Raw genomic sequence first — 25463 nt, forward strand, 5'->3', positions numbered from 1 at the left:
GATTAACGTTACATCCTTCCTGATACAAAAGGAGCTAGGAAGGTAGACACAAAACAGGACAGACATATGCACCTGAACTCGAGACCGGTTTATTTGGCACACAGGGTGAGAGAAGCCCCTGTAGCCAGGACATCCACAGGAGGTCAGGAGGGGGGGTGCAGATCTTGCTTCTAAATTCTGTTCTCCTCCAAGTTTCAGAGTGGGACAGGAATGACTCCCACCCTCAGCAAATGCTGAACCTGAGGTCAAGTGGAACAGGTTGTAAGACTATAGGAGTGTCCCGTCTGGCAGCGACTGGCTTGGAGACACTGCTCAGCAGCAAGAGGGGGTGCTACAGGTGACAGGTCTGCAGACCAGGGTGGGGCAGGAGGGCTGGCAGCACCCTGATGACTGGCAGGAGGAGGTCACACAGACAGGCCTGCAGCTCACAGGCAAACACACAGAGGACTGGCACGAGGGGGCCATGCACACAGTGGGCCTGCAGCTCACAGGCACACAGCAGGCCACCTGGTATCTAATGGGAATGCATATAGCAGGCCTGCAGCAAGATGTCTGGCAGGGGCTGGACATGCAGCAGGATGGCTGGCAGGGGCTGGACACACAGCAGGATGGCTGGCAGGGGCTGGACACACAGCAGGATGGCTGGCAGCCTGAGGAGCAGCTGGTGTGACACATATTGGAGGCTGGCTGGTCCAGAGGAGGATGAGAATGACTGGAGCTCCTTCCCAGGGTTGCTTTTATACCCAGCCCAGTGCTCCAGTCTCCCACAATGCAGCTGGTCTTCCTTGTTTGCTTCCTCTATCCTCCCAGGTTGGCTTTGCTGCTGGCTGTGTTTCTGTTTTGTTTGCCCTCAGCTTCATGGCTAATTATGTCTGCTCAGCTCCTGCTGTGCCCAGCCATCCTCCCCTGGGGCCATCTGGGTTCTACTAAGCTCCATTACTTGCTGGTTTCCTTACATGAGATCCCAAAGTTCCAGGAGTCCAGAAGTTCTCCCTGCAGACTGACAGTCCACAGGTACCCACCAAGATCACACTTCTCAAAGGGTTTGTAATGGTTTGCAGAATGTGGGGGGACAGACACAGCTGGAGCCAGATAAGACAGAAGCAAGGGCATGGAGGACAGCTCTCTCTCGCTTTCTCTCTCTGTCTCTCTCTGTCTCTGTCTCTGTCTCTCTCTCTCTCTCTCTCTCTCTCTCTCTCTGTGTGTGTGTGTGTGTGTGTGTGCATGTGCATGTGCATATGTGTACATGGGGTTCAGGGTTTATGCATGTGTGTGAGTGTAAATGTGTGCAAAAATATACATGTGTGTCCAGGACTACAATATGTCCATTTGTGACCGTATGCTTCTAAAGGCCTGTTCTCTTCTCCACACAAGCCTTCCCCAATCTTAGCCACCTGTGCCACCTGCTGCCTGTCCTATGTCTCTGTGTTGTATCATAACTGCCTGCTGAAGTGGTGAGAATTGCTGCTGCTGCTGCTGCTGTTGTTTCTGCTGTGGACCCTCACGTGATTCTGTTGAGATGGACCCTGTGCCCTGTGTCTGCCCCTGCCAGCTGGCCTGGGTGAACCTGTTAGCTGCCAGTCCCCAGGGTACTGTCAGCCCTCCTACCCTGCCCATTCCTGTTGACCCCTTCCTTGTGGCTCCTCTGCCTGCTGCTGACCCCTCCTCCCCAGGCCCTCAAACACTGACTAACCTTGCTGCTGTGGTCATGAGCCCAGGTGAGAACTGTCTCTCCTGGAAGTTACACTGTCACTCCAGTATAATTCTGCAGAGCTTGGAAGGTCTTCATCTATCTCCCTTTCCTGCTCATCATATTCTGAACCTGTCTCACCCCCTTGAAGAACAATGGAACACACCACAAAAGAGAATAGGGAAGCCTGAGGCCCATGCTGATGAGGGAAGGTCTGCCTAACAGTACAGAACCACTCAGGCACATTCCAGGCCATGGCTGTTAGAGCATTTCCAGGGAGGGTTAAATAGGGCAGACTGTCCTTAAATGTGTGGCATCATCCCATCAGCTAGAGGCCAGGATAGAGTGAATGTGGAAAAAGGAGAAAGCCAGGAAGTGCTAGAATTTCTGATCCTCTTTCTCCTGGTCCGTCACAGTATGAAGTGCTCTGCCCTACAATGATGTCTTGAATTCTGAAACTGAGCACCAAAATAAGCCTTCCTTTCTCTCAAGTTCTTTTTAAAAAGTAATTAATCACTGCGATGCAAAAGCACCTAGTACAGAAAAAAAAAAAAACTGTTGTAGAGAAGTCAGGACATTGCCATGAATAACCCTGACTGTTTGGAAATAGTCTGTGGAAGGAACTTGTCAGGGTTTGAAGCTGTGGACTATTGAAGCCCTAAAACGCTGCAAGCAAAGCTTAACCTGAACAACATACTCTCCTTGTCCACAAGCTTCCAACTCTCTCAGAACTCAGACCAGAATACCAATATACAGTCAAATGTGCACTCATGAGGTTTCCTAAGAGAACAGGGGCCATATTGGAAACAGGACTATAGATTATTTGTGTTATATTCTGGCAAAGGATTATGCATGTTTTGTCTGTGTCTGGAAACACTGTATAAGCTTAAAGAAATCTGGTGAAGAAAATTCATGATCGCAAAGCATTTGTACAGTTGCACGGTTATTGTTGGTTGGTTTTAGCCAGATTTACAGTGAGTACTGGAAACAAAGAGTAGAGCAGAAGGATCTGGAACACGGGTCGTCTAGCCAGAAAGAGAGCAAGCTGAAAGTGTGGACAGGCAGAATGTGGTTGTTAAAGAGACCAGCACCATTAAAGAAAAGCTAATGTGATATGTCTGCTCTCCTACTTCTGTGAACCAAACGTCTATGGCCACAATATGACTTCCCATCCAGTGAACACATGGAGGTGCACCTGGCCTTCATCGGTCACTGTTCCACTATAGCAGGTGTGTAACAGCTTGTCTGATGCTTCGTATATGATTGTTAATTATCTTGCTTCCCAAGGTCCGCTTGCTGTCTCTTACAAGCAAACTCTCAGGCACCCCAGGTAACGCTGGGTAACCTTGTTTCCCTGTTTGACCAATAAAAGGCCTACACCTGAGCAGGACAGAAATGAGGTGTGTGAGGCTAAGACGCTTTGAGGACAGAAGGATCTTGAGAAGGAGACAGGTACCAGAGGAAGATGGAAGCAGAGGGCCACGATGGCTTAGCATGGAGAAGAGCATATGACCAGATCAGCATGGATGGGGAAAAGCAGTCCAGATGAACATTAGCAAGTATTTTGAGAGTATGGATGGGAAGTAGCCAGATAGGAATTATTAGAGTAGATGGCATGGGATGGGGCGGGGCTTGGGAGGGAAGAGCAGCTTAGTAGGTGATATCCCCCTTGCCTCAGGTGAAATAAGGCTATTCTAAAATCTATCCTGTCTCTTTCTTTTACTGTGTCTTTGATTGTGATAGCAGGATAGATCATACCACCATAATAATTAGCCTATTAATAATAAATGTTTTAGCTATTTTTTTTTAAATACTGCAACACAGGTGCCTGCTGGAGACACTTTTGATGCCCCTCTTCTCTCACAGAACCATGCTCTTGAAAAATACCTTTAAGAACTGCACCTCCTTCTGGGGCTTTGCTGCATGGGTGGCCTAGTATGGCAACAAGGCCCTCTACATGCCCACACACACCTATGGCACTCGGCAGGGTAGGTTAGCACTGGCTATCCTTATGATCGGCCAGCTAGCAATTTCTCCATCCGCATGTCTCTTCAGGTCCTGTGGCTTGCTGGTGGGGTCCCAGAATATCCTGGCAGTCATGATGCAAGTGGCTCCCCGTGGCCTTCTTTTTCCTAGTGGCCTTGGCTCAGATGATCATTTGGACCAAAGGAAAGCACTTGGCTGCCTGAAGGAGATACCCCGCACATGCCCGCTCTTCCTTTGCTGTTCCCAGTTGATTCCCACAGGCTCAGCCAAGTGGTGCTCTTCACCCACTGCCCTGCCATCCTGGCATAGCCACGCTCTCAAGCACCCACAATAAAACTTGCCTATCTAAATGGGGGGAAAATGATAACCTCTTACACGGAGGTGACGATAACTGGCATCATGGGAACCAGGATGAAGATCTGAAAGCTCATCCTGAAGACTTTCCATTGAGAAGAGGGAGCTTCAGGGATGCACTATCTACCTTCAGATTTCCACCAAAGTGTTTTTCATTCATTAAGCCCTCATACGCCACTGCAACCATGGTCTGTGGGGGCCTGGCCACCATTTTATCTGAGCATCACACTCCAGTGTGAATCGTGTGGTGCTAGGTTTACAAGCATGCTGTATGCATCAACTCTCTGGTCATGGATGCCTGCACCTACATTTTTTTAAAGAAAAGCCTGAAGATCCAGGAGATGTATAGGATGTTTAGAATACCTGTGAGGAGTCCCTGAGAGGGAGCTGTGTGGTGTTGTGGGTGTGAAGCCTAGGCTATAACGAAGACCCGACAGCATTAGCAGCATCAAGGACATGGGACATCTGTCAAAGAAGGCCACGGGGGGGGAGGCATCTCAGTGGGCAGTGCTGGTACACTCCTTTAATCCCAGCACTTGTGGGGCAGAGGCAGGCAGATCTCTGAGTTTGAGGTCAGCCTGGTCTACAGAATGAGTTCTGGGACAGCCAGGGCTACACAGAGAAACCCTGTCTTAAAAAAAAAAAAAAAAAAGAGAGGGAGAGAGAGCGCCAAGGACTGGAGAGATGGTTCAACAGTAAGAGCACTGGCCTCTGTACCAGAGCTTCTGAATCAACTCCTAGCAACCACTTAGTGGCTCACAACCGTCTATCATGGGATATGATGGCCTCTTCTGGCATGCATGCATACATGCAGATAGAGTGTTCATATACATAAAAGGGGAAGGGTCATATCTATGGAGAGTCAGTGGGGACTCCAACAGGAACAGTCCGAGGCCATGCGAGGTCACATCACAGCCCCACCCTCGGCTACTTATCTTGGTTGCCCAACATTGTGCTATATAGGTCTGATATCAGCCCTGCTGAGCTCCGGTTGATTTTCTCATTTCTGTGCCCCTTTCATCCCTTTGGCATGGGGCTGTACACTCTGGCATAGGATGTTTTAAGCACGTAACTTGATTTTGATAGTATAGGAACTCATGGCTAAGACTTTACTTCGAGGAAACCTACTAGCATTGTTTTTATAAATGGACATGCTGTCAAAGTGTCTTCCAAATGGTTACATTTATACCCATAGACAGATGCAGTTCTCAGCCTTTGTAGAAGCTGCTTGCAGTGGGAAGCAATGAATACAGAGATCAGTAATTGGTCAAAGTGCTGAGAATAAGAGACTGTTGGTTGTTTAGCCTTAGAGGGAACATCTATATTCTCTCTACTCAAAGGCTCAGAGAATGATGCAAGAGACAAGATGGAGAGGGAAGAGCCAGAGAACAAGTGCTGTGAAACGCTGTCTTCTGGACACACCGTGGCTGCTATACTCATGACCTCACAGCCACAGAGAGGTTACCTGGACAAGTCGATATTCCAGCATGGCTGGGGAGGAGCTTGGGAGGCCCCACCCTTGGCTGAGGAGCTATTTATTGGCTGTTATTGGCTGCTGGGGGAGTAGGAGTCATTTTCTTCAGGAAGGTAGCCACTCAGGTACTTACCCCCAAGTCAGTAAATAGTTCCACAGCCCTGCACATGCTCCTGCAAGCCTAATTAAATTCAGTGGGTTATTAAAAGTGAATAGGAGGGGAACATGTTAGAAAGAGTGGAGCAGAGAGAGGGAGTGTGGGAAGAGAGAGGGGAATGGGTTAAGATGAGCAAAATACATATATAATACTGTCAAAGAATACATAGAAATTATTTTTTAAAGATAGTTTTCTTTGAACCACTAAAGAAACGTATCATTTGAGCTCTGTTGAAACTGCTAAGACTATTGGGAACTGCAGATGGAAGGGATGATTTTCATTTCATTGTGGACATGAACCAGGGGTGCAATGGTCTGAATTGGATATCAAGTTGACCTTGGATGACATACAAATGTTAGCCTTCATGGACAACTTGACTGGTTTTAGACTCTTGTAGGAGACTGAAGCAAGTCACGGGACATGTCTTTGAAGGCTTTTCTAGACAGGAATAATTGAGGTGGGAAGAGCCTCCCTGAAGGTAGGTGACACCATCCTATAGGCTTGGGGACTGAAGTGAGTAAAGGCAGGAGAGAGAGGACAACAGAGCACCAGAGTCCCATGCCCCCCAACCCTGGTCCACCACGATATGGACTTCTCCATTCTGTCCTCAGTCACAACAGAGGGAGCTCTCTAAACCCGTGAGCCAAAATAGCTCCTTCCTCTTTTAAGCTGTTTTGTTTTGGATTTTCATCAGTGTGAAAAGCAACTAACACTAAAGGGGCAAAGAGCCTTCGGGTCTGTGTTCCACGCCTTCTAGCAGAAGTGGCTGGGAAATACAGCTGACAGAGTAGCAAAAGTGCAGCTACACGCGCGCGCACGTGTGTGTGTGTGTGTGTGTGTGTGTGTACATGTGAGAAGGTAAGCACATGGGTGCTGGAGGATGCATGCCAAAGAGTGTGCGTATTCGGAAAAGTTAGTTCATGCTGACTGGTTCCCTTCTGGCTCAGATCCATCCACAGCCGCCATGTTAAGTACACAAGCAAGCCACAGGCCACCTTGGCTGTTGGGGTGCAAAATCATTCTACGACTCTCATCTCATCACCGGCCTACAAATAACCAGGAAAAGTGTGAGGCACACAGCAGCCAGCAGCAAGAACTTTACAGCGGAACGGGTCCAGGACATGTCTCAATACCAAAGCAAATCTTGACACCCTCAGGACTCTCTATCCCAGGAACCTCTGCAGGGAGCGATCTCATGACACAGTAAAACACCCGGGATGAAGCAACTCAGAGAAATGTAAGGACTGTCCCCAATACTATGCAGAGGGATGTTACCCTGGACACAACAAGATAGCCAAAAGGGACTTTACCCTTGAATGCTCACACCCGAGGGACATAGAAATATATTCATTCAAAACACAGAACTATGAACACACACTGCAGAAGCAGCTGCCCTGAGCATCGGTGTCACAGGATGATGTGCTCAGTTTGTGCAGTGTCTTTATTACATATAATGGACCATCAGTCACAAGAAAATGGGCACCTGCGGACCAGTGATGAGAAGGTGGAAAAATGACGGTCAGATCCACACCTCAGATTTCAGCATTCAGAAGTTTCCCTGTGGTGAGAAAGTGTCACCTTGACCCACACAATACAATACGTCACCAGACAGGAAATTCTGCCTGAGGACCATGAACATTCTCCATTCAGGAAGCTCATGCAGTGGAAGCATTCAGAAAGGGAGGAGGGAGCCATGAGAGAGATTGAGTCCATGGCAGGGAAGTGCTCCAAGGTCTCTGTCTCACACTTTGAGGAATCTCTGAGACACCGGATCATAAGACACATTGACCTTACATCTTTTCCGGCATGAGAACAGCCAAGGAAGACAGACATGAAACGGAACAGACATGTGGAGCTGAACTGGAGAAACTGGTTTATTTGGCACTAAAAGTTATAGACAATCCTGGAGTCACCCTTCCAAAGGGCAAGGAGAGGGGAATCCAGATAACTCTTCCATGTTCTGCCCCCAGAGTCCCAGGGTAGGCAGACGGGCTTCCTATCTACCTCACATGCTGAACCAGCAGCCGGAGGACAGAAGCTCGGAGGGGACAGCTGTGTCCCATCTGGCAGCAGCTGGCTTGGAGACACTGCTCAGCAGTAGGAGGAGGTGCCACAGGTGACAGGCCTGCAGACCAGGGTGGGGCAAGAGGGCTGGCAGCACCCTGATGACTGGCAGGAGGAGGTCACACAGACAGGCCTGCAGCTCACAGGCACACACACAGAGGACTGGCACGAGGGGGCCATGCACACAGTGGGCCTGCAGCTCATGGGCACACAGCAGGCCACCTGGTATCTAATGGGAATGCATATAGCAGGCCTGCAGCAAGATGTCTGGCAGGGGCTGGACATGCAGCAGGATGGCTGGCAGAGGCTAGACACACAGCAGGATGGCTGGCAGGGGCTGGACACACAGCAGGATGGCTGGCAGGGGCTGGACACGCAGCAGGATGGCTGGCAGCCTGAGGAGCAGCTGGTGTGACACATATTGGAGGCTGTCTGGTCTGGAGGAGGATGAGAATGACTGGAGCTCTTTCCCAGGGTGGCTTTTATACCCAGCCCAGTACTCCAGTCTCCCACAATGCAGCTGGTCTTCCTTGTTTGCTTTCTCTGTCCTCTCAGGCTGGCTTTGCTGTGTCTATGCTTCTGTTTTTGTTTTGCCCTCAGCTTCCTGGATAATTATACCATCTCCAAGCTCCTTCTACACCCCCGGGCTTTCCCAGTGCCATCCTGATTCAGACTTGCTTTGTTGCCATCCCCAAGTTCTTTTTGTGATACTCCAAAAATCCAGGAGACCAGATGTCCCTCCCTGTGGCATGATGGTCCTCACACAACCAGAGATTTCTCCTGTGGTTGGCGAGGGTTTGCAGAATATGGGAGGGTAAACACAGGGAGTGCCTCCTGATAGAGCATGCTCAGAGATGAGTTCAGACAGCGGGCAGGAAGGTCAGGGAGGACAGCTGTCCACCAGTGTGGGGTGGTGTGTATGTGAGAGAGAGAGAGACAGGCAGGCTGTGTGTGAGGAAGTGTGACTATGCCCATGCACTTAAGTGCATGTGTGGTTCAGAGATTGTGCATGAGTGTGTATCCAAGTGTATATCTGAGTGTAAATGTATTCAGCCATACATGTGTAATGCATTTACTCGAAACACATAGTGTATTTCCATGTGTGGCCACTCACTACCCAAAAAAGCTCCCTATAGACCTGCTCCTTCCTTAGCTCAGCCCAGTTGCCCAGCCCAGCCCCCAGGTGCCATGTAAATGCCTCCTCAGGCTGTTTCCCTGCTTCTCTCCCACTGGCCACTACCCATGCCAAGGCCGTGGGACCTGCTGCTCCCTGGAGGTCCTCGTGCCTTGTTGATGCCTCCTGCAGGTTGGCCTGCTGGGGCTCTGACTGTCCAGTCCTCTGGTAGCTACCAGCCCTTCTGCTCTATGGCACCTCCACCTGTTCTTCTCTGGTTCCTCAAACACTAGGACTGTCACCATCATAAGCCTATCTATCATGATCAGGTAGAGCCAGGAGGGGACTCAGTTGTCCCCTATTTTCCTTCCTGCTGGGTCAGGATCACACCCAAACTCCTCTTTCCTATTCTCATTGCCATTCTTTCCTCCTGACAATGAACAAAATGTCAATGAATAAATGTATCTAACCCCATCCTCTTTCTATTTTTTCATGTTCTGAACCTGCCTCTTAGGACTTACCCTTTGGAGAACATCTATCATGGGAGAAGCCCGGGGGACGTGCTAGAAAGGATAGGGGTGACTATTCATCTTCACTGCCAACTTGATGCCTTTAGAATCTCCTAGGAGATGGGGGGATAGCCCAAGACCTGTGGCTGTGCATTTTGGTGGAGGATTGGCTGAGAGGATAGACCCCCATGACTCTGGCAGCACCACCCCACAGGCTGAGAGACTAGATGGGCTAAATGTGGGGGTGGAGGAAGCCAGGCTAGCGGCACCATTCCCAGTCCACCCTGTCATGGCCCATCATGACATGAGCTGCCCTGCCAGCCATGACAGACTGAGCCATCTGAGACCAAGAGCCAAAAGAACTCCCTCCTCCCTTTAAGTGGCTGTGTTGGACAAGTCGTGACGGCCATAAAATGGTAACTAACAGAAAAGATGAGTATCAGAGGAGTCAGGACATTGCTATGACTAACACTGACACTGTGGTTCTTGGGCCTTTGATTCATTTGTGGATAGAATGCATAAAAGTTTTCACGTTGTAAGCCTGAGAGTACTATAAACAGAACCAATGAGACCTCCTGGTGAGACTCAGGAGACCAGAGTGCCAACAGAAAAATTCAGGCAGGAGCATGTGCTCATGAGGTTTCAAATAGAATGATGATGCTACTGGGACCAGAGGCCATTCGTGTGTATATTTTATCTTGTGTACATTTTATCTTGTCCAAACGCAAGTTTAAAATAATGAACAAATTAATTTGGTGGGAAAAATTTAAAGTCAGCAAAGAGCAAAGGCAGTGGCTTAATTATTGCTGGTTGCCTTTAGACATATATATGTGTGTATATACATACATACATACAAGCAAAAGGTGAAATTTACACAGCCTGGCCAGAACGGATCAGGTAGAAAGCTGTAGCTGAGGAGAGTGTGGTTGTGATATTAACACCATTAAAAGGAAGCCAATTAGCACTGGGACAACAAGAAATGAGCCAGCCCCCACGCTTCAAAGGCTCAGGATGAGAACAAGAGCCAAGTTGCTCCTTCCTGACCACACTAGTGTCAGCGGCAAAAGGCTCCAGATTTTGTTTATTAGTCACTTTCTTTGCTGTGACAAGATACCCAACAAGGAGCAGTTTCAGGGAGGAAGAGTTCACTCGTCTTACAGTTCAAGGGGATAAAGTGTGTGCGCGCACACACGCACAGGCTTAAGCACAAAGGAGGCACAGAAATGTGCGCAAGACTGGGGGTGAGTGCGTGAGTAGGCTTCTCGGTGTAGGGCTGCATCGTGCTGTGATTCCGAGTGCATGAGGGAACGGGGATGAGAGCGCCTGTATGTGTGCTTTTGTGTGTACTGACCCGTGCGTACCGTGTGTGCTCAGGACTACTAGCCCGTGGTGACTAATTCTATTTCTGATTTAGTTCCATAAGGATCTCACATTTAACCAACACAGGGGGTCCTTGACTACCTGGATGTCTGGGTTGTAAAATGACTTTTACAAGGCACGTGACCGGCAAGGTGGCCAGCAAGGTGGCCAGCAGTGAGAACTCTATAGACAGTCTGGTACAAGGCACTGTGCTGGGCTTCGGCAGAGCCTAGGAACTGTCCTCCTGCTGTAGATGAGGGATGGTCACGACAGACCGTAGGAGACTGGGGATGAAGCTCTTCACCGGAGAGAGGCGACTTAACCAACACTACACAAGGACCAAGTGGCCCTGGTAGATTGGCATCACGACCATGAGCTATGCAGAAGTGCCAGTCTGTGGTATAGGACATGGCTAACGGGATTCACTGAACACACAGAACAGGGCGCCCCTGACTCTAGAGGCAGCTGCACCAAGACACGAGCGGAACTTGGACAATGTGTCCAGTGTCCATACTGGAGGTGATCATTACGTCTGACCATCATTCAGGAACAAATGGGCAGGCATGCCACAGAGGTGGTGGGTGTCACGGGTTCGGATTACAGAACCGAGATCCAGCTTGTGAAGCCGGGCAGGGGGGAAGTCACGTGGCTCACGGCACAGGACATCATAAGGGAAGAGGGAAACACAGCCCAGGACAGTCTAGCCAATCTAGCACCTGCTATCAATGCAGCCCCTTCTGCCAGAGCACTGAGGGAGGAAAGCACTGAGGGAGAGACAGCAAGTTCATGACAGGAGCCATATGCTTGAGGGCAAACAGACAGGACAGGGACATGATCGCATCTACTTCATCAGGCCATGTCCTCTGCCCTGTAAAGAACCACAGCGAGGCTGGATCGTAGACAGCGCTCATATTACATGCTTTCTAATACTAAAGTAAAAAAGCACACTGACAGGAACCAGGGCAGACATGCAGAGCTGACTAGAGAGGCCACTTTATTTGGCACAGGGGGTCAGAGAAGGATGCTGGAGGCAGGGCATCCTTAGAAAAGGGCTGGGGAACCTGCGTCATCTTCTGCACGTTCCCCACTGTTCCAGGGTGAGCTGGACATGCTTCCCCACGTGCCTCAGGCCAAACCCACAGTCACAGAGGAAGTTGATGCACGGGGATAGATGTGTCCTGTCTACAGTGGCAGCGGCTGGCTTGGAGACACTGCTCAGCAGCAGGAGGGGGTGCTACAGGTGACAGGTCTGCAGACCAGGGTGGGGCAGGAGGGCTGGCAGCACCCTGATGACTGGCAGGAGGAGGTCACACAGACAGGCCTGCAGCTCACAGGCACACACACAGAGGACTGGCATGAGGGGGCCATGCACACAGTGGGCCTGCAGCTCACGGGCACACAGCAGACCACCTGGTATCTAATGGGAATGCATATAGCAGGCCTGCAGCAAGATGTCTGGCAGGGGCTGGACACGCAGCAGGATGGCTGGCAGAGGCTGGACACACAGCAGGATGGCTGGCAGGGGCTGGACATGCAGCAGGATGGCTGGCAGGGGCTGGACACACAGCAGGATGTCTGGCAGGGGCTGGACACACAGCAGGATGGTTGGCAGCCTGAGGAGCAGCTGGTGTGACACATATTGGAGGCTGGCTGGTCTGGAGGAGGATGAGAATGACTGGAGCTCCTTCCCGGGGTGGCTTTTATACCCAGCCCAGTGCTCCAGTCTCCCACAATGCAGCTGGTCTTCCTTGTTTGCTTCCTCTATCCTCCTCCCAGGTTGGCTTTGCTGCTGGCCGTGTTTCTGTTTTGTTTGCCCTCAGCTTCATGGCTAATTATGTCTGCTCAGCTCCTGCTGTGCCCAGCCATCCTCCCCTGGGGCCATCTCTGTTCTACCAAGCTCCATCACTTCCTGGTTTTTCTTACATGAGATCCCAAAGTTCCGGGAGTCCAGAAGTTCTCCCTGCAGACTGATGGTCCACAGGTACTCACCAAGATCACACTTCTCAAAGGGTTTGTAATGGTTTGCAGAATGTGGGGGGACAGACACAGAGAGTGCCCGCTCATGATGCACTGCACTGCTGGAGCCAGATAAGACAGAAGCAAGGGCATGGAGGACAGCTCTATGTGTGTGCGTGTGTGTGTACCCCATATATGCACATGGGGTTCAGAGTGTGTGCATATATATATGTCTGAGTGTAGTATGTTCATGTATGTATGACCATATGTCACAAAAGGCCTGTTCCCTTTTGCAGCCAAACCCTACCCAGTCCCTGCCACCTTGCCACATGCACTACTCCTCAGGCCACTTGCTGGTCCTATGCCTCTGCGTTGCCTCATCACTGCCCGCTGCCCTGTGAAGCCTGTGAGAACTGCTGCTGCAGCAGACCCCCCTGTGGTGCTGTTGAGATAGACTCTGTGTGTGCCTGCCTTCTGCCAGCTGCCCTGTGGTGAGGCTGTAAGCTGCTAGTCCCTAGGATGCTGCCAGCCCCTCCCTGTGGCTCCCCTACCTGTTGCTGATCTCTCCTCTCCGCACCCTCAAACACTGACCTTGCCTGAGTGAGAACTGTCGTTCTGGCCAACACTCCATCTCCATTGTCCTGATTTAGGAAGGGCCTCATCTCTCCACATCTCTCACCGTGGTGTTGGGGTACCACCCAAACCCCCATTTCCTATTCTCCTTGTCTTTCCTCCCAGCTTGAAAGAAAACTAGAACTCCTCCTGAGTGATCAGAGTGTTAGACTCTCATTTTCTGCTTTGTTTTTATTCCAAACCCTCTTCTACTCCCCAATGAGATATTAACAACCAGACCGAGGCAAGAAGAGGCCAGAGGGCTGGCGCGCTGCAGGGGCAGCAAGGTGGCTCATCTTCACTAGTACCTTGAGTGGATTTAGAATCACCTAGGTGCTGGGAACAAGCAAAAGAAACCTATTCTAAGTATACCATTTTGTTTTCAGACTCCATTTAATCACAGGTAGAAATGAAGTTCAAGGTCCCGGGTCCTAGGGGAGCTGGGGACCAATAGCTGAACAGCTTCTGTTGTAAGGAGACAATTGTCTGAATCCAGACATCTCAGGGACAACTAGTAAGGAGACAACTGTTTGAGTCCAGCCATTTCAAAGACAACTAACTTCTTCATCTTGCTGGCAGGGTCAGACTAAGTTCATGTTCTCAGACCCAGAAACCTACTCATGTCCTGATTGGTGAAAACTCCCTTGCCCGACCTTTTGTCAAAATGATTGTACAATGCTACAGCCCACCCCACCCCCCTTGCTTTATGGTTTTATCCTTTAAGTAAGCTATACAATATGCCTTCAGCCTCACAGTTCAGCTCCTGAGTCTGTTCTGTGGCCCTGATTGATCAGTAGCAGCTTGATTACGATATATTCTCATCATCTGCACTGACCTGCTGTTTGAATTATGCTGGATTTAAGTGGACTCCACGACACTAGGAAATGGAAGCACATCCGGAGCATGTCTGTAGGGGTGCCCTCCCCTTCCCCCATCACGTCTCTCTCCCTCTCTCCTACCTCCTCTCTCTCTCTCTCCATCTCCATCCAATAAACCTCTTTCATATAAGATTGGCTGTATACATGGTATTTTTATATAAATACTAACAGGGAGAATAAACTGAGTGTCTAGACTGTCTTTGAATGGAGGAGTGGCTTCCTCCAATGGCCAGGATTAATGTAGGAAAGAAGAAACTAGTCAGTTGCAAGTAATCTCATCTCCCTTTTGAGGCCCATTACGACTGTTCTGCCTCCCCATGAGGAACTGAACTCTCTGAATCCAACAGCTACAAACCTCCTCCTTCCTTTAAGTTGCCTTACTGGGCAATTCAGCATAGCTATGCATAAATAACTAACACAGAAAATTGGGCTGAGAAGTCAGGACATTGCTGTGACTGACCCTGTCTATGTGTTTCTTAGGCCTTAGACCAGTGTCTGAATACATCGTGTAAGAGTTTTGACATAAGGGTTTTAGGCCCCTCAAATGCTATACAACGAGCTAATGAGACATCCAGGTGAGAGCTTGGAAGACCAGGCTGTAGCAGAAATTCTACAGAAGGATGTGCTCATCAAGTTTCAGGATGCTGTTGGGAACTGGACCCGAGGCCATCCGTGTGATATTCTACAAGAGAATTTCTTCTCTGTCCAGAAGTGCTACATGAGGCTGAGTTTATAGCAGTGGCTAAATTAACCACATGGCATAAATTTCAAGATGACAAAGAATTCACACAGTGGCCTGCTCAATGCTGGGGGCTTTTAGACAGATTTGCAGTGAGAATCAAGAACAAAAAGCAGAGCCCAGAGATTCGAAAGCCATGCAGCCTGGCCAGAAGGGGAAGCAATCAGAAAGCGGTGACTGAGAAGGGTGTGGTTCTTAGGTTGCTCAAGAGATTAATGCCATTAAAGAGAAGCCAACCGCTTCATGCTGGGACAACAGAAAATTGGCCAGACCCAATCATCAAAGGCTCCAGAATGATAACATGAACCGAGATAAATCCTGTCCCTTGGAACAATCCCTGTGGATTGCTCTTCATCGTGTCACAGTGATAAGAAAGGCTAATGGGACAGGGCCTCTGCCTGTGCCTCTGAGAAGTGAGACAGTCTTACAATTTCTTCACCTCTCAGATAAGAGACTGGGATGAGACGCCTGAGTGCTTGAGTGAAAGGCACGTGAGTGTCCAGAGATAAGCATAGCTGTGTGTCTGCAGAAGCATTCATACATGTGAGGAAGTGTGAATGTGTGTGTACTAAAATACATGGACATGGGAATGTGTAAGTATGAGTGTCCGAGTATATGGGTATGTATGAGCATACACACGTGTGTGAAGTTTTTTTTCATAAGTGTCCTTTTATAGGCATGAGGGTGTGAGCACAAGAGCCTATGTGTGTGCATGTGTATATATGTAACCTGGGTGTAAACACACCATAGGTGCATGGAATGAGCTGCAATTCCAGGGCAGTTAGTCAGTTTAAGGAAAAGTCCTTCTTTAAATAAACCTCACAGTGGAACCCTGACACTCTTGGCTGCTAAGGGATAAAACCACTATTGTGATTCATGTCTCATGGCCACCCTGCAGGGAATAAAGTTAAAGTTTGGAGCTCAAGGCAACCAAGAGTGAGGACCATAGAGCAACAGGTCCAAGATGATGTCATGGGGTGCAGCAGAGGATGAGACCCCCATGCCTGTCTGAGGAACCCCACAGGGAGCAGTCACCACAGACTGCGGAGACTGGGGACAGAGCCAGCCAATGGAAATGGATTGTCACCAACACATCCCAGAGGAAAACCTTCCCCAAAGCTAGATACAGCTCTGAAGATCCATCTCTGTTGTTAACGAGATTTAAAGTCACCGTGGAATGTGCTTCCGGGTATGACGGTGATTGGGTTTCCAGAAAGGTTTGACTGAGAAGAAGAGACTCATCCTCCATAAAGGCAGCAAGAGCACCGTCCCTCAGGCTGGGAAAGCGAACGGAGCACCAGCAGGCATCTCCCTGCTTCCCGATTGCAGACGCACCATCATCAACCCCCTCACTCTATTTTTCTTCTCTGTGTAGCCTTGGCTGTCCCACTCTCACTTTGTAAACCAGGCTGGCCTCGAACTCACAGAGATCTGCCTCCAGCCTCTGCTTCCCCGAGTGCTGGGCTATAGGCGTACACCACCTTGTCCAGTAACCACATCCCTCTCTTACCACCATGCCCATTTCGACATGAAGGGCTGTACCCTCAAACCGTGAGCTAAATAAACCCTTCCTTCAGGTTCTTTTCATTGGATATTTTGACCCAGCAAGAAGGATAGAGAAACTGTCAGGATCAGAGAAAATGGTCTGAAATAGAAAGTGCATGTTTGACCCACACCATGCAGTGAAAAGATACAGGACAGCATACGTGTGGCTCCAGCAAAGGCCACCCCAAGGAGTTAGTGGGACACGTGTGTTCTAGCTGCTTTGCAGGGAAGTGACCAGATGTGTGCCTGTCATGTTGTCATTGAGCAACAATAAGAAAATGGGCATAAATTTCCCCGGGACTGAGACCATGATTCGGAGCACGTCAGTTTGTATGACTGAAATTTAAACATTGAAAAGCTTCCCGGTAGGAAGAAAGTCACCGTGGCTGGGACATAGGACATCCCCAGAGGAAACAGAAAACTTTTTATAAACATTCTAGGACTCATCATTCGTGAGTGCCTGCTACAGACACCATAGGAAAGGCAAGCAAGGGCAGACACTGCAGTGAGATACAGTAAGTCCATCACGGGGGCCACAGGGATGCCAGGCACATGAACACACCACTCATCAAGCCACGCCCTTCACCCTTCGTGCTGCCACCTAAGGAACCATGGTGAGGCTGGGTCATAGAAACCACTGACTTACATGCTTCCTGATGCCAAAGCAGCCAGGAAAGACAGACGGGAACCAGGACAGAAATTCAGAACTGACTAGAAAAGCCACTTTATTTGGCACACGAGGTGAGAGGAGGACTCTAGGGCCAGGATATCCTTAGAGAAGGACAGGCAGAGAGGTATCTGTATCATTCTTCCGTGTTCTCTCCCCACGTTCCAGGGTGAGCTAGGTGTGCTTCCAAACTGTTTCAGGTGTAGAACCACCACCACAGAGGGGTAGATGGATGTGTCTCCTTTGCACTGGCAGCGGCTGGCTTGGAGACACTGCTCAGCAGCAGGAAGAGGTGCCACAGGTAACAGGTCTGCAGACCAGGGTGGGGCAGGAGGGCTGGCAGCACCCGGATGACTGGCAGGAGGAGGTCACACAGACAGGCCTGCAGCTCACAGGCACACACACAGAGGACTGGCACGAGGGGGCCATGCACACAGTGGGCCTGCAACTCACAGGCACACAGCATGCTACCTGGTATCTCACAGGAACGCATATAACAGGCCTGCAGCAGGTTGATTGGCAGGGGTTGATACAGCAGGATGGCTGGCAGGGACTGGACAGGCAACAAGATGTCTGGCAAGGGCTGGATACACAGCAGGCTGGCTGGCAGCCTGAAGAGCAGCTGGTGGAACACATGGCAAAGGCTTGCTGGTCTGGAGAAGGGTAAGGATGTCTGAAGCTCCTTCCTGGGGTGGCTTTTATACCCAGATCAATGTCTCAACTACCCAGAATGCAGCTGGTCTTCCTTGTTTGCTTCCTCTGGCTTCCCAAGCTAGCTTTGCTATTGTCTATGTTCTTGTTTTATTTGCCCAACTCCATGACTAATGCAGCTCTCTAGCTGCTGCTACATCTAGGCTCCCAAGCTATCCTTTCCTGGTGCCAGCTGAATTCTTCCATGCCCCATGAATTCCTGATTTCCTTGCATGAGCACACAGGAGTTCAGGATTACAGATGTCCTCCCTATGAGATGACAGTCCTTTTATTTATCAAAGATTATTTTTTCCTGTGTTCTGAAAAGCTCCTCAATGCATAGGAGATGAAAGCAGTAGGTGCCCTCATCTATCAGTGTCCTGAGGAAAGACACATAGGACCATCCATATCCTTGGACAGCAGGTGAAGCCAGTACATATTTGCAGGGGCCAAAGCTGGAACCTGTACAGAGGCCAAGGCTTTAGGCTCATCCCCCCTTTTGGTGTGTTCAGTAGTGAGTGACAAGTGCCATCATGAAAAACAGCACTATAATGGCACCGGTAGGTATCCATACAGGTAAGTCAGGGTTAAGAGAGAGGTGTCTGAGTCAACCCCGGGTCTTTTGGATGCCTCTCTAGAATAAATGAAGAGACACAACATTCATGTGAGGCTGACTCTTCCCTACTGGCTCTCAACCTGCCCTTCCACAGCCACAGTACCAGAAAACAAAGGCATATGGTATATTCTTACCATGCTCTGCCATCCCAGAACCTGCTGTAAACACAGAGACCACATCTGAAAGCGCCTAAAGTCATTCTTAGGAAAGGTTCCATGTCTCTTTGTTTCCACTTCAACTCTATCCTTGACAGGAAGGAAGCTTTGAGACAAGATGCTATGCGGGAAGATGCAGGCCAGGAGTTATCAACCTAGCAACCTAACAATCGGTTCAGCTGTGAGCAATGTCTGAACATCATTACAGCCTCTGCTTACTCCTCTTCCTCTTCCTTCAGAAGTGGAGAAGATATCACACTGGAAAGAAGCAGAAAGTGGTTCAAAAGGCCAGACCATCTCAGCAGACTGCCTGACTTCATGCAGCAAGGCTATGGGCTTGTAGGAGAGCCTGATGTGGGCAGGAGAGCCAGCCTCATTGACTTTTATGCACTGCACACTCTGGCCACATTCTCCAAGATCTTAGTACTAATAAGGAGGTGGACCAGATGTCTGTCACAATGTCGGCTTCCCCTTAAGAGCTCCCTACTGAGGCTGAAGAGACAGGTTCTCAAAGACCAGCTCGAGCTTTAACCACTGCATGAACATGGACCTTTGGAAACAGCGAACTGAAGATGTAGAGTGTAGCAAAGTAGAAACCCTGATAGAACAGGCAATGGCTGAGGAGCCCTCTCCTAACTGCATGGCTGATGCAAATAGGAGATGTCCACACACAGACCGGGCTAGACCGATGCATACATGTGGCTCCTGCACGAGTCAAATGAACCACACTTTTGTCCAGCTATTTGCCAACCCAGCTTCCAAATGAAGTGTGCAAAGTGGGTGGGTGGAGAGCCAAGGTAGGCAGGGAAGCACCTGAAACATGGGCAGGATATACCCCAGATATAGATAGGCAGGGAGGTGGAAAGGGATCTGATGCCTGTCTACCTATACCTATGTTCCGACCAGGAGGCTAGGCCAAGCTATAGCTAGTCAGAGCCAGACCACAACAGAGGACCACAGGACTAAGTAGACTCCCCCAGCATTCAGCTGGGACCCAAGACCACTGTGCTTGAGCCTTGAGGAAGACTCACTGCGGACGCCCCTGGCCCAGCCCACATGAGGATTCCGGGCACATGGATGGGATCTTGAGTGGAGGCTGAGCGGGTTTCCCATATTTGTACCTGTCCTCCACCATTCCTAGTGTAAAATCAGACTTACACAAGTTCAAAAGATTTGGCCAGCAGTTGGCTACCTGCTTAAACCAAAACCCATAGTCACAAGAAGATAATAGAACTCAGAGTCTCCAAATGTATTTTCATAAATTCAAGCACATGATCAAAATAACCAGGCACAAAAGATTTTGTGGCGTAAGTTACCCTCAGAAGTAAAAGCAACCAGCAGAAAGAATTGGGGATGATCTCATTATAGAGATGGGCAGTCGGGGACCACAAGCAGCTGCTTTATGTCCAAAGATCAAAGAAAAACATTATCTTCATGAGTGAATAGGTAGAGATTCCCAGGAGAGAGATGGAATTAAACCAACAAAAGGGAATTCTAAAACAGAAATGTACAGTAGCTGAAATTTAAACACACACTAGCAAGCCTGAGAGCAGACGCAAGGATGAAGAAAGATCAGCGGACCCAAAACACCAGTGGAACTCATTCTGTCAGGACCAGAGGAGTTAAAAAATAATAATAATTCAGTGCTGAGGAGATGGCTCAGTGAGTAAAGGCATATGCTCCCAACCCTGATGACCTGAGTTCAGTCCAGAGCTGACATGGTAAACTGTGATAACTTGACCTCTCACCTAAACACACACACACACATACATGTATATTGTATGTATATGCATATCTTGTGTGTATATGTGTATGAACGTATATATGTATGTATATATATGTATATAATTTTAAATTTGGGGCTGGAGAGACGGTTCTCTGGTTAAGAGTACTTACTGCTCCTGCAGCAGACCAGAGTTCAATTCCCAGCACCCACGTTGAGCAACTTGTATCATCTGTAATTCCAGTTGCATCCTCTTCTGGCTTCTGTGGACACTTCATCCAACGTACATACAATCACGTAGATTTTTTTAAAACAAAAGCTGTGCAAGCTAGTTTTATGTCAACTTGACACAAGCTAGGGTCATTTGGGAAGAGGGACTCTCCACTGAGAAAACACTCCCGACAGACCGGCCTGTGAAGCATTCTCTTGATTGATGATTGATGGGGGAGGGCCCAGGTCACCGTGGGTGGTGTCATCCCTAGGCTGGTGGTCCTGGGTTGTATAAGAAAGCAGGCTGAGCAAGCTATGAGTAGCAGACCAGAAAACAGTGTTCCTATGTGACCTCTGCTTCAGTTCCTTCCTTGAGCCCTTATCCTGACGTGCCTCGGTGATAGAGTATGACCTGAGAAGGTGTAAGATGAAATTTTAACACGTTCTTCCCCACGTTGCTTTTTGTTGTGGTGTTTTACCATCAGCCCTTCCAAAGAACAGCAGACACCTATGAGGAAGCAAATGGTTCAGAGGGCACCATGATAGTGATGCCCTCCGGCAGTGGGGGGTGAGCTAGTCAGGATAAAGGCCTTCCAAAAGGACGAGAACGGCGGCCAATCAGCTGACCCAGGGTTGGGGGGGGCGGGGGACGGGGCCACAGAGAGGCTCCATCAGCAGGCTCAGCTGTAAAGATGGGACAGCTGTAAAGAGCCAGGCTGATGTGAGGCATCCCACACTCCCCACTAATCAGGGGAAGTTAGTGTTTGAGGCAGGAGAAGCTGAGGCTCCTGTGGGAGCAGGAAGGCCTAGGCCCTATCCTGGCTTCCTCCAGGGTCAAGCTGATCAGTGCAAGCAGACCTCCACCTCAACCCCGGAGTCCCAGCCAGCTTCCCCTCAGCTCTAATGGACACAGATGTTGCATACTGGAAAAGAGGAGTCCCAGCTGCCGAGGCAGCCCCACTCTTACCCATGCATGGGGAAGGCTTGTGGCACAGGAGGTGGGGGGTAGGCATCAAGGGGCTGGAGAGATGGCTCCGCAGTTAAAAGTACTTGCTGCTCTTCCAGAAAACCTGTGTTCAACTCCCAACACCCACATAGCAGCTCACAACCATTTAAAACTCCAATACCAGTGGATCTGGCACCCTCTTCCAGCCACCACTGACATCAGACAGTGGTGCACAGACATTAAAAACAAGCAAAACAACCAAATACAGGGTTGGGTGGGGGCGAGGGCAGGGGGGGAAAGAAGGACGGGGGGTGGGGGGAAGGAATTGATTCTGTAAAGAAAAAAAAATCAAATATGTTTTTAAGTACCAACAATGGACAAACTGAAAAAGAGATTAAGAAAACAATTCTTTAAGATGGGCATGGTGGGACAAACCTTCAATCCCAGCACTCAAGAGGCAGAGGCAGGAAGTGCTCTGAGTTCGAAACCAGCCTGGTCTACAGAGTGAGTTCCAGGGCAACCAGAGCTACACAGTGAGACCCTGCCTCCAAAAAATTAAATAAATAAGTAGATAGATAGATAGATAGATAGATAGATAGATAGATAGATAGATAGATAGATAGATAGATAGGAACAATGTATTTACAAGGCCATCCAAAAGAATAAAATATATAGCAATGAATTTAAGCAATGGGGTAAATTCTTGCACATAGTAACTGTAGCACTCCTGAAGGAAGCGAAAACCCACATCAGTCCCACGTTCCTGGATTAGAAGACAACACCATCAAGATATTACAACCCACAGTCAGCCACAGATTCAGAACGACCCTTCGCAGAACCTGGAAACCTTGTTCTCAGAAATGGAAGAGCTGATCATCACATCCATATGGGCTGGGGAGGACGGGGACAAGGATGTCCAGAGCCATCTTGAGAAAGAGGAGCAGGGCTGGGAAAATTGTACCCCCAACCTTCAACACTGACAAGGAGCACCAGCATGACAACAGTGGGATGCTGCCATGTCCCATATGTACCAACAGGACAGCAGCATGAGTCCAGGAGTGAACACACATGCATTGGTCAGTGATTCCTGACAAGGGGCCGAGGCCGTTCAATGGAAAGAACTCAACAAAAAACTGGAGTTGAATTCCTATCTCACCCTGTACTCAAAAACTAAGTTATAGTGATAGCTTAGCTTCACTAGCTAAAACCATCCACATCTTAAAAAGTGTAGGAGAACTCTTTACAACCTTGGGTTTGCAATGGTCTCTGAAATACTATAAAAAGCATAAATAAGTACATAGGAGCTTATCAATGAAAAAAACTTTTGCGAATCAAAGGACATTAATTATTAAGCTATGGTGAGGAAGGTCAGCGGAAGAGCCTGAGACTAAAGTACAAAAAGTGCTGTGTTGGATCCTCAAAAACGTGGAGGGAGAGAGAAAAGGAAGGATAAAGGGAGTGAGGGAAACAGAGGCAGAGAGAGGCTGCATGAGAGATGCAGAGGGCATTATTAGAAAGCCCACAGAAGATACTGACAAATTATGTGTCTGATAAAGGATTAATAACTTGAATATGGAAAGAATTCCTACAACAAAAGGACATACCAGCACGAAGCAGGCAGAAGACTGAACGCTCGTTTCTCCACAGGAATGGCCAATGTTCATTAAGGAAAAGCTATCATGGTGAGATCCGCTTCAGCCCAATTGGCTTGGTAGGAATGTTTTTAAAAGGGAGGTAACCGTTAGCAGCTGTGGGGAGTTTGGTGTCCATCTGCATTTCTGATGGAATGGAAGGTAGTACAGGCACAGAACACACTGTGGAGGTTCATCCAAAGAGACACAGAGTTACGGTACGAACCAACAGCCCCACCCCTAGGAAGTGAAGGACACCCTAAAGTTTTTTTTTTAAATGATCTTGCTATCTTCCCAAGTGCAGAAACAGGGTCGGCCTTCATCTTTGGAGGTGCCATCTGGCCTTGGACTCACATCCCTCCTTTTAGAAAAGATACTTGACCTACTCATTGGGAGTGTCTGAGCATGAAAGGCTCAAATGAGACCCAGAGTTCAAACATATAAACCTGTAGAAACGCATTACATGCAAATCATAACTCTCTATCCCATAAGTTCATGGCCATCTCATAAATCGAAATGCATTTAGTCCATCTCTAAGGGTCTCCATAATCTTAACAATTCTAACATTATTCAGAGGCATAATTTAGGTCTCCTCCAAGACTCAAGGTAGCTCTTAGATCTGAGCTCAATAAAAATAATAAATTAATAAATTAATAAATAAATAGATAAGAAACAAGAAGTCCTGTCCTTCTATTATATACAGACACAAGCATTCACATCACAAAACGGGAGGATGACAAGGGACAATCACACCAACATAAGACTAAAAACCATGAGCGCACACATTAAATACCACAGCCCCATGTCTGCCATCTTGGGCTCATGGTGACATCATCTGGGCTCCAACGGGCTTGGCAACCCTGCCCCATAGCTCTGATGCTGCAGCACACACAGCTTCTCTCTCCAGTAAGCCCCACCTGGTTCCCGAAGCTCTCCTCTGCAGGCATTCCGTGTTCTTGATTCTCTACAATCCTGGCGTCTCCTCTGTACCTAAGGCTTCACCTTTGCACTTTCATGCAGAGAATGCTCAGCACAACCCTGCCACATATGGCCTGGCCTCCCTGGCTTTCCTCTAGAACCTTGGTGCAAGCTTTAATGACCTCCTCAGTCTTGCATCATGCATCTCTCCAAAACCAGACTCTTTACCCAAGCACTCTCTTTTTAGATGAAAGCTCTTCATGTGGGTTTGCATTTTTTTAATGTATTTTATTTATTTATTCTTATATTTATGGGTGTTTGGCCTGCATGTATGTCTGTATACTATGTGCATGTCTGGTGCCTGCAGAGGTTAGAAAAAAGTGTTATTTAGCCTAAGGCTGGAGTTATAGATGGTTGTGAACTGCCATGTGGATGCTGGGAATCAAACCCAGGTCCTCTGCAAGAGCAGCCAGGGCACTTGACCACTGAGCCATCTTTCCAACCCAAGTTTGCATTTTTATACCTTAGCAATTTCATTCATTGAGGTCATGGTTTCGAGGCCCCTTTCTTACTATCCCAGTAAAAAGTAGTTGGCTTTTCTTTCCTGTTGCTAATCTCTTTGGCAGGTGAAGCTGATTTGTCTACACCTTTCCTGCCCAACCCATCTAAAACTTTATTTACACCTACACTGCTTGCTGTCCAAATGTCACATTTTTACAGTGTCTTGAAAACCTGGCTAAACGCCGCCAGCAACAGCCATGCCACAGCCTGAACGTTTTGACTTGTGAGATGGCCATGAATACATGGGATAGAGTATTAGGATTTGAATGTGAAGTGTTTCTACAGGTTCATATGTTTGGACACTGGATCCCATCCAAGCCTTGGATGTTCAGACACTCTTCATGGATGAGAAGATGTGTCAGGGTCATGGTCCAGGGCCAGACAGCACCTCCAAAGATGAAGGCAGACCCTGTTCTTGCACTAGGGAAGATAGCAAATTCACCCCCACTCCTCTGGCCTGGATGGATTGCCAAGCTGCCTGTCTAGTCTGTTTTATCTTGGAAGCAGAATGACAGCTAGGAACAGAGGACATGAATATCCATGTCCAGAGGCCTGAGCTGCCTGACACAGGCCCTGCTGTAAGTTTTTATTTGTGTCTCAGTTTCCCTATCTGGGAATAAAGAAACCATCCCCCTCCCAAGGTCACAGGGGACCTTAATATTGAGTTACTATTTATAGACTAATTCCTAGACCAAACCAAAACTATTATTATTACTAGTATTGCAATAAAGAAAACAAAGCATCCCTAAATAAAGAGGATGTAAAATAAGGTTAAAATATGCTGATGACTCAACCAAGGACTGAAGCAGGGAGCCAGAGCAAAAGGCCTCAAGAGATGGCCATGGCACATAACAGGAAGCTGCCCCTGCCTTGCCCCAAGCAACCCTACCAGACCTTTTAGGGCGGAGC

At 48.7% G+C, this 25463-nt stretch overlaps 5 protein-coding genes across 5 annotated transcripts in view; all 5 read right to left on the reverse strand.

Moving 5' to 3' along the window:
- The window catches only part of Tspear (thrombospondin type laminin G domain and EAR repeats), a 186818-nt gene that overhangs the window by 150105 nt on the left and 11250 nt on the right, over positions 1-25463 (reverse strand). The gene's annotated exons all lie outside the window — the stretch shown is intronic.
- On the reverse strand, positions 313-4653 carry LOC110545080 (keratin-associated protein 12-1). Its single transcript, XM_060369258.1, has one exon. The coding sequence runs from the start codon at positions 673-675 to the stop codon at positions 313-315; it is 363 nt and encodes a 120-aa protein (XP_060225241.1). The 5' UTR covers positions 676-4653.
- LOC110545079 (keratin-associated protein 12-1-like) lies at positions 4705-8161 on the reverse strand. Its single transcript, XM_060369261.1, has one exon. The coding sequence runs from the start codon at positions 8143-8145 to the stop codon at positions 7753-7755; it is 393 nt and encodes a 130-aa protein (XP_060225244.1). The 5' UTR covers positions 8146-8161; the 3' UTR covers positions 4705-7752.
- LOC110545078 (keratin-associated protein 12-1-like) lies at positions 11916-12345 on the reverse strand. Its single transcript, XM_060369260.1, has one exon. It carries the CDS (start codon positions 12343-12345, stop codon positions 11923-11925), a length of 423 nt encoding a protein of 140 aa, XP_060225243.1. The 3' UTR covers positions 11916-11922.
- Positions 17381-21711, reverse strand: LOC110545066 (keratin-associated protein 12-1-like). The gene has a single exon (XM_060369262.1). The coding sequence runs from the start codon at positions 17738-17740 to the stop codon at positions 17381-17383; it is 360 nt and encodes a 119-aa protein (XP_060225245.1). The 5' UTR covers positions 17741-21711.

The sequence above is a fragment of the Meriones unguiculatus genome, chromosome 16, assembly GCF_030254825.1.
Source record: "Meriones unguiculatus strain TT.TT164.6M chromosome 16, Bangor_MerUng_6.1, whole genome shotgun sequence".
NCBI classification, from domain to species: Eukaryota; Metazoa; Chordata; class Mammalia; order Rodentia; family Muridae; genus Meriones; species Meriones unguiculatus.

Excerpts from the sequence above, each read along its gene's own strand:
- LOC110545078 (XM_060369260.1), bottom strand. The coding sequence starts at position 12,345 with ATGTGTCACACCAGCTGCTCCTCAGGCTGCCAACCATCCTGCTGTGTG.
- LOC110545066 (XM_060369262.1), bottom strand. The coding sequence starts at position 17,740 with ATGTGTTCCACCAGCTGCTCTTCAGGCTGCCAGCCAGCCTGCTGTGTA.
- LOC110545080 (XM_060369258.1), bottom strand. The coding sequence starts at position 675 with ATGTGTCACACCAGCTGCTCCTCAGGCTGCCAGCCATCCTGCTGTGTG.
- LOC110545079 (XM_060369261.1), bottom strand. The coding sequence starts at position 8,145 with ATGTGTCACACCAGCTGCTCCTCAGGCTGCCAGCCATCCTGCTGCGTG.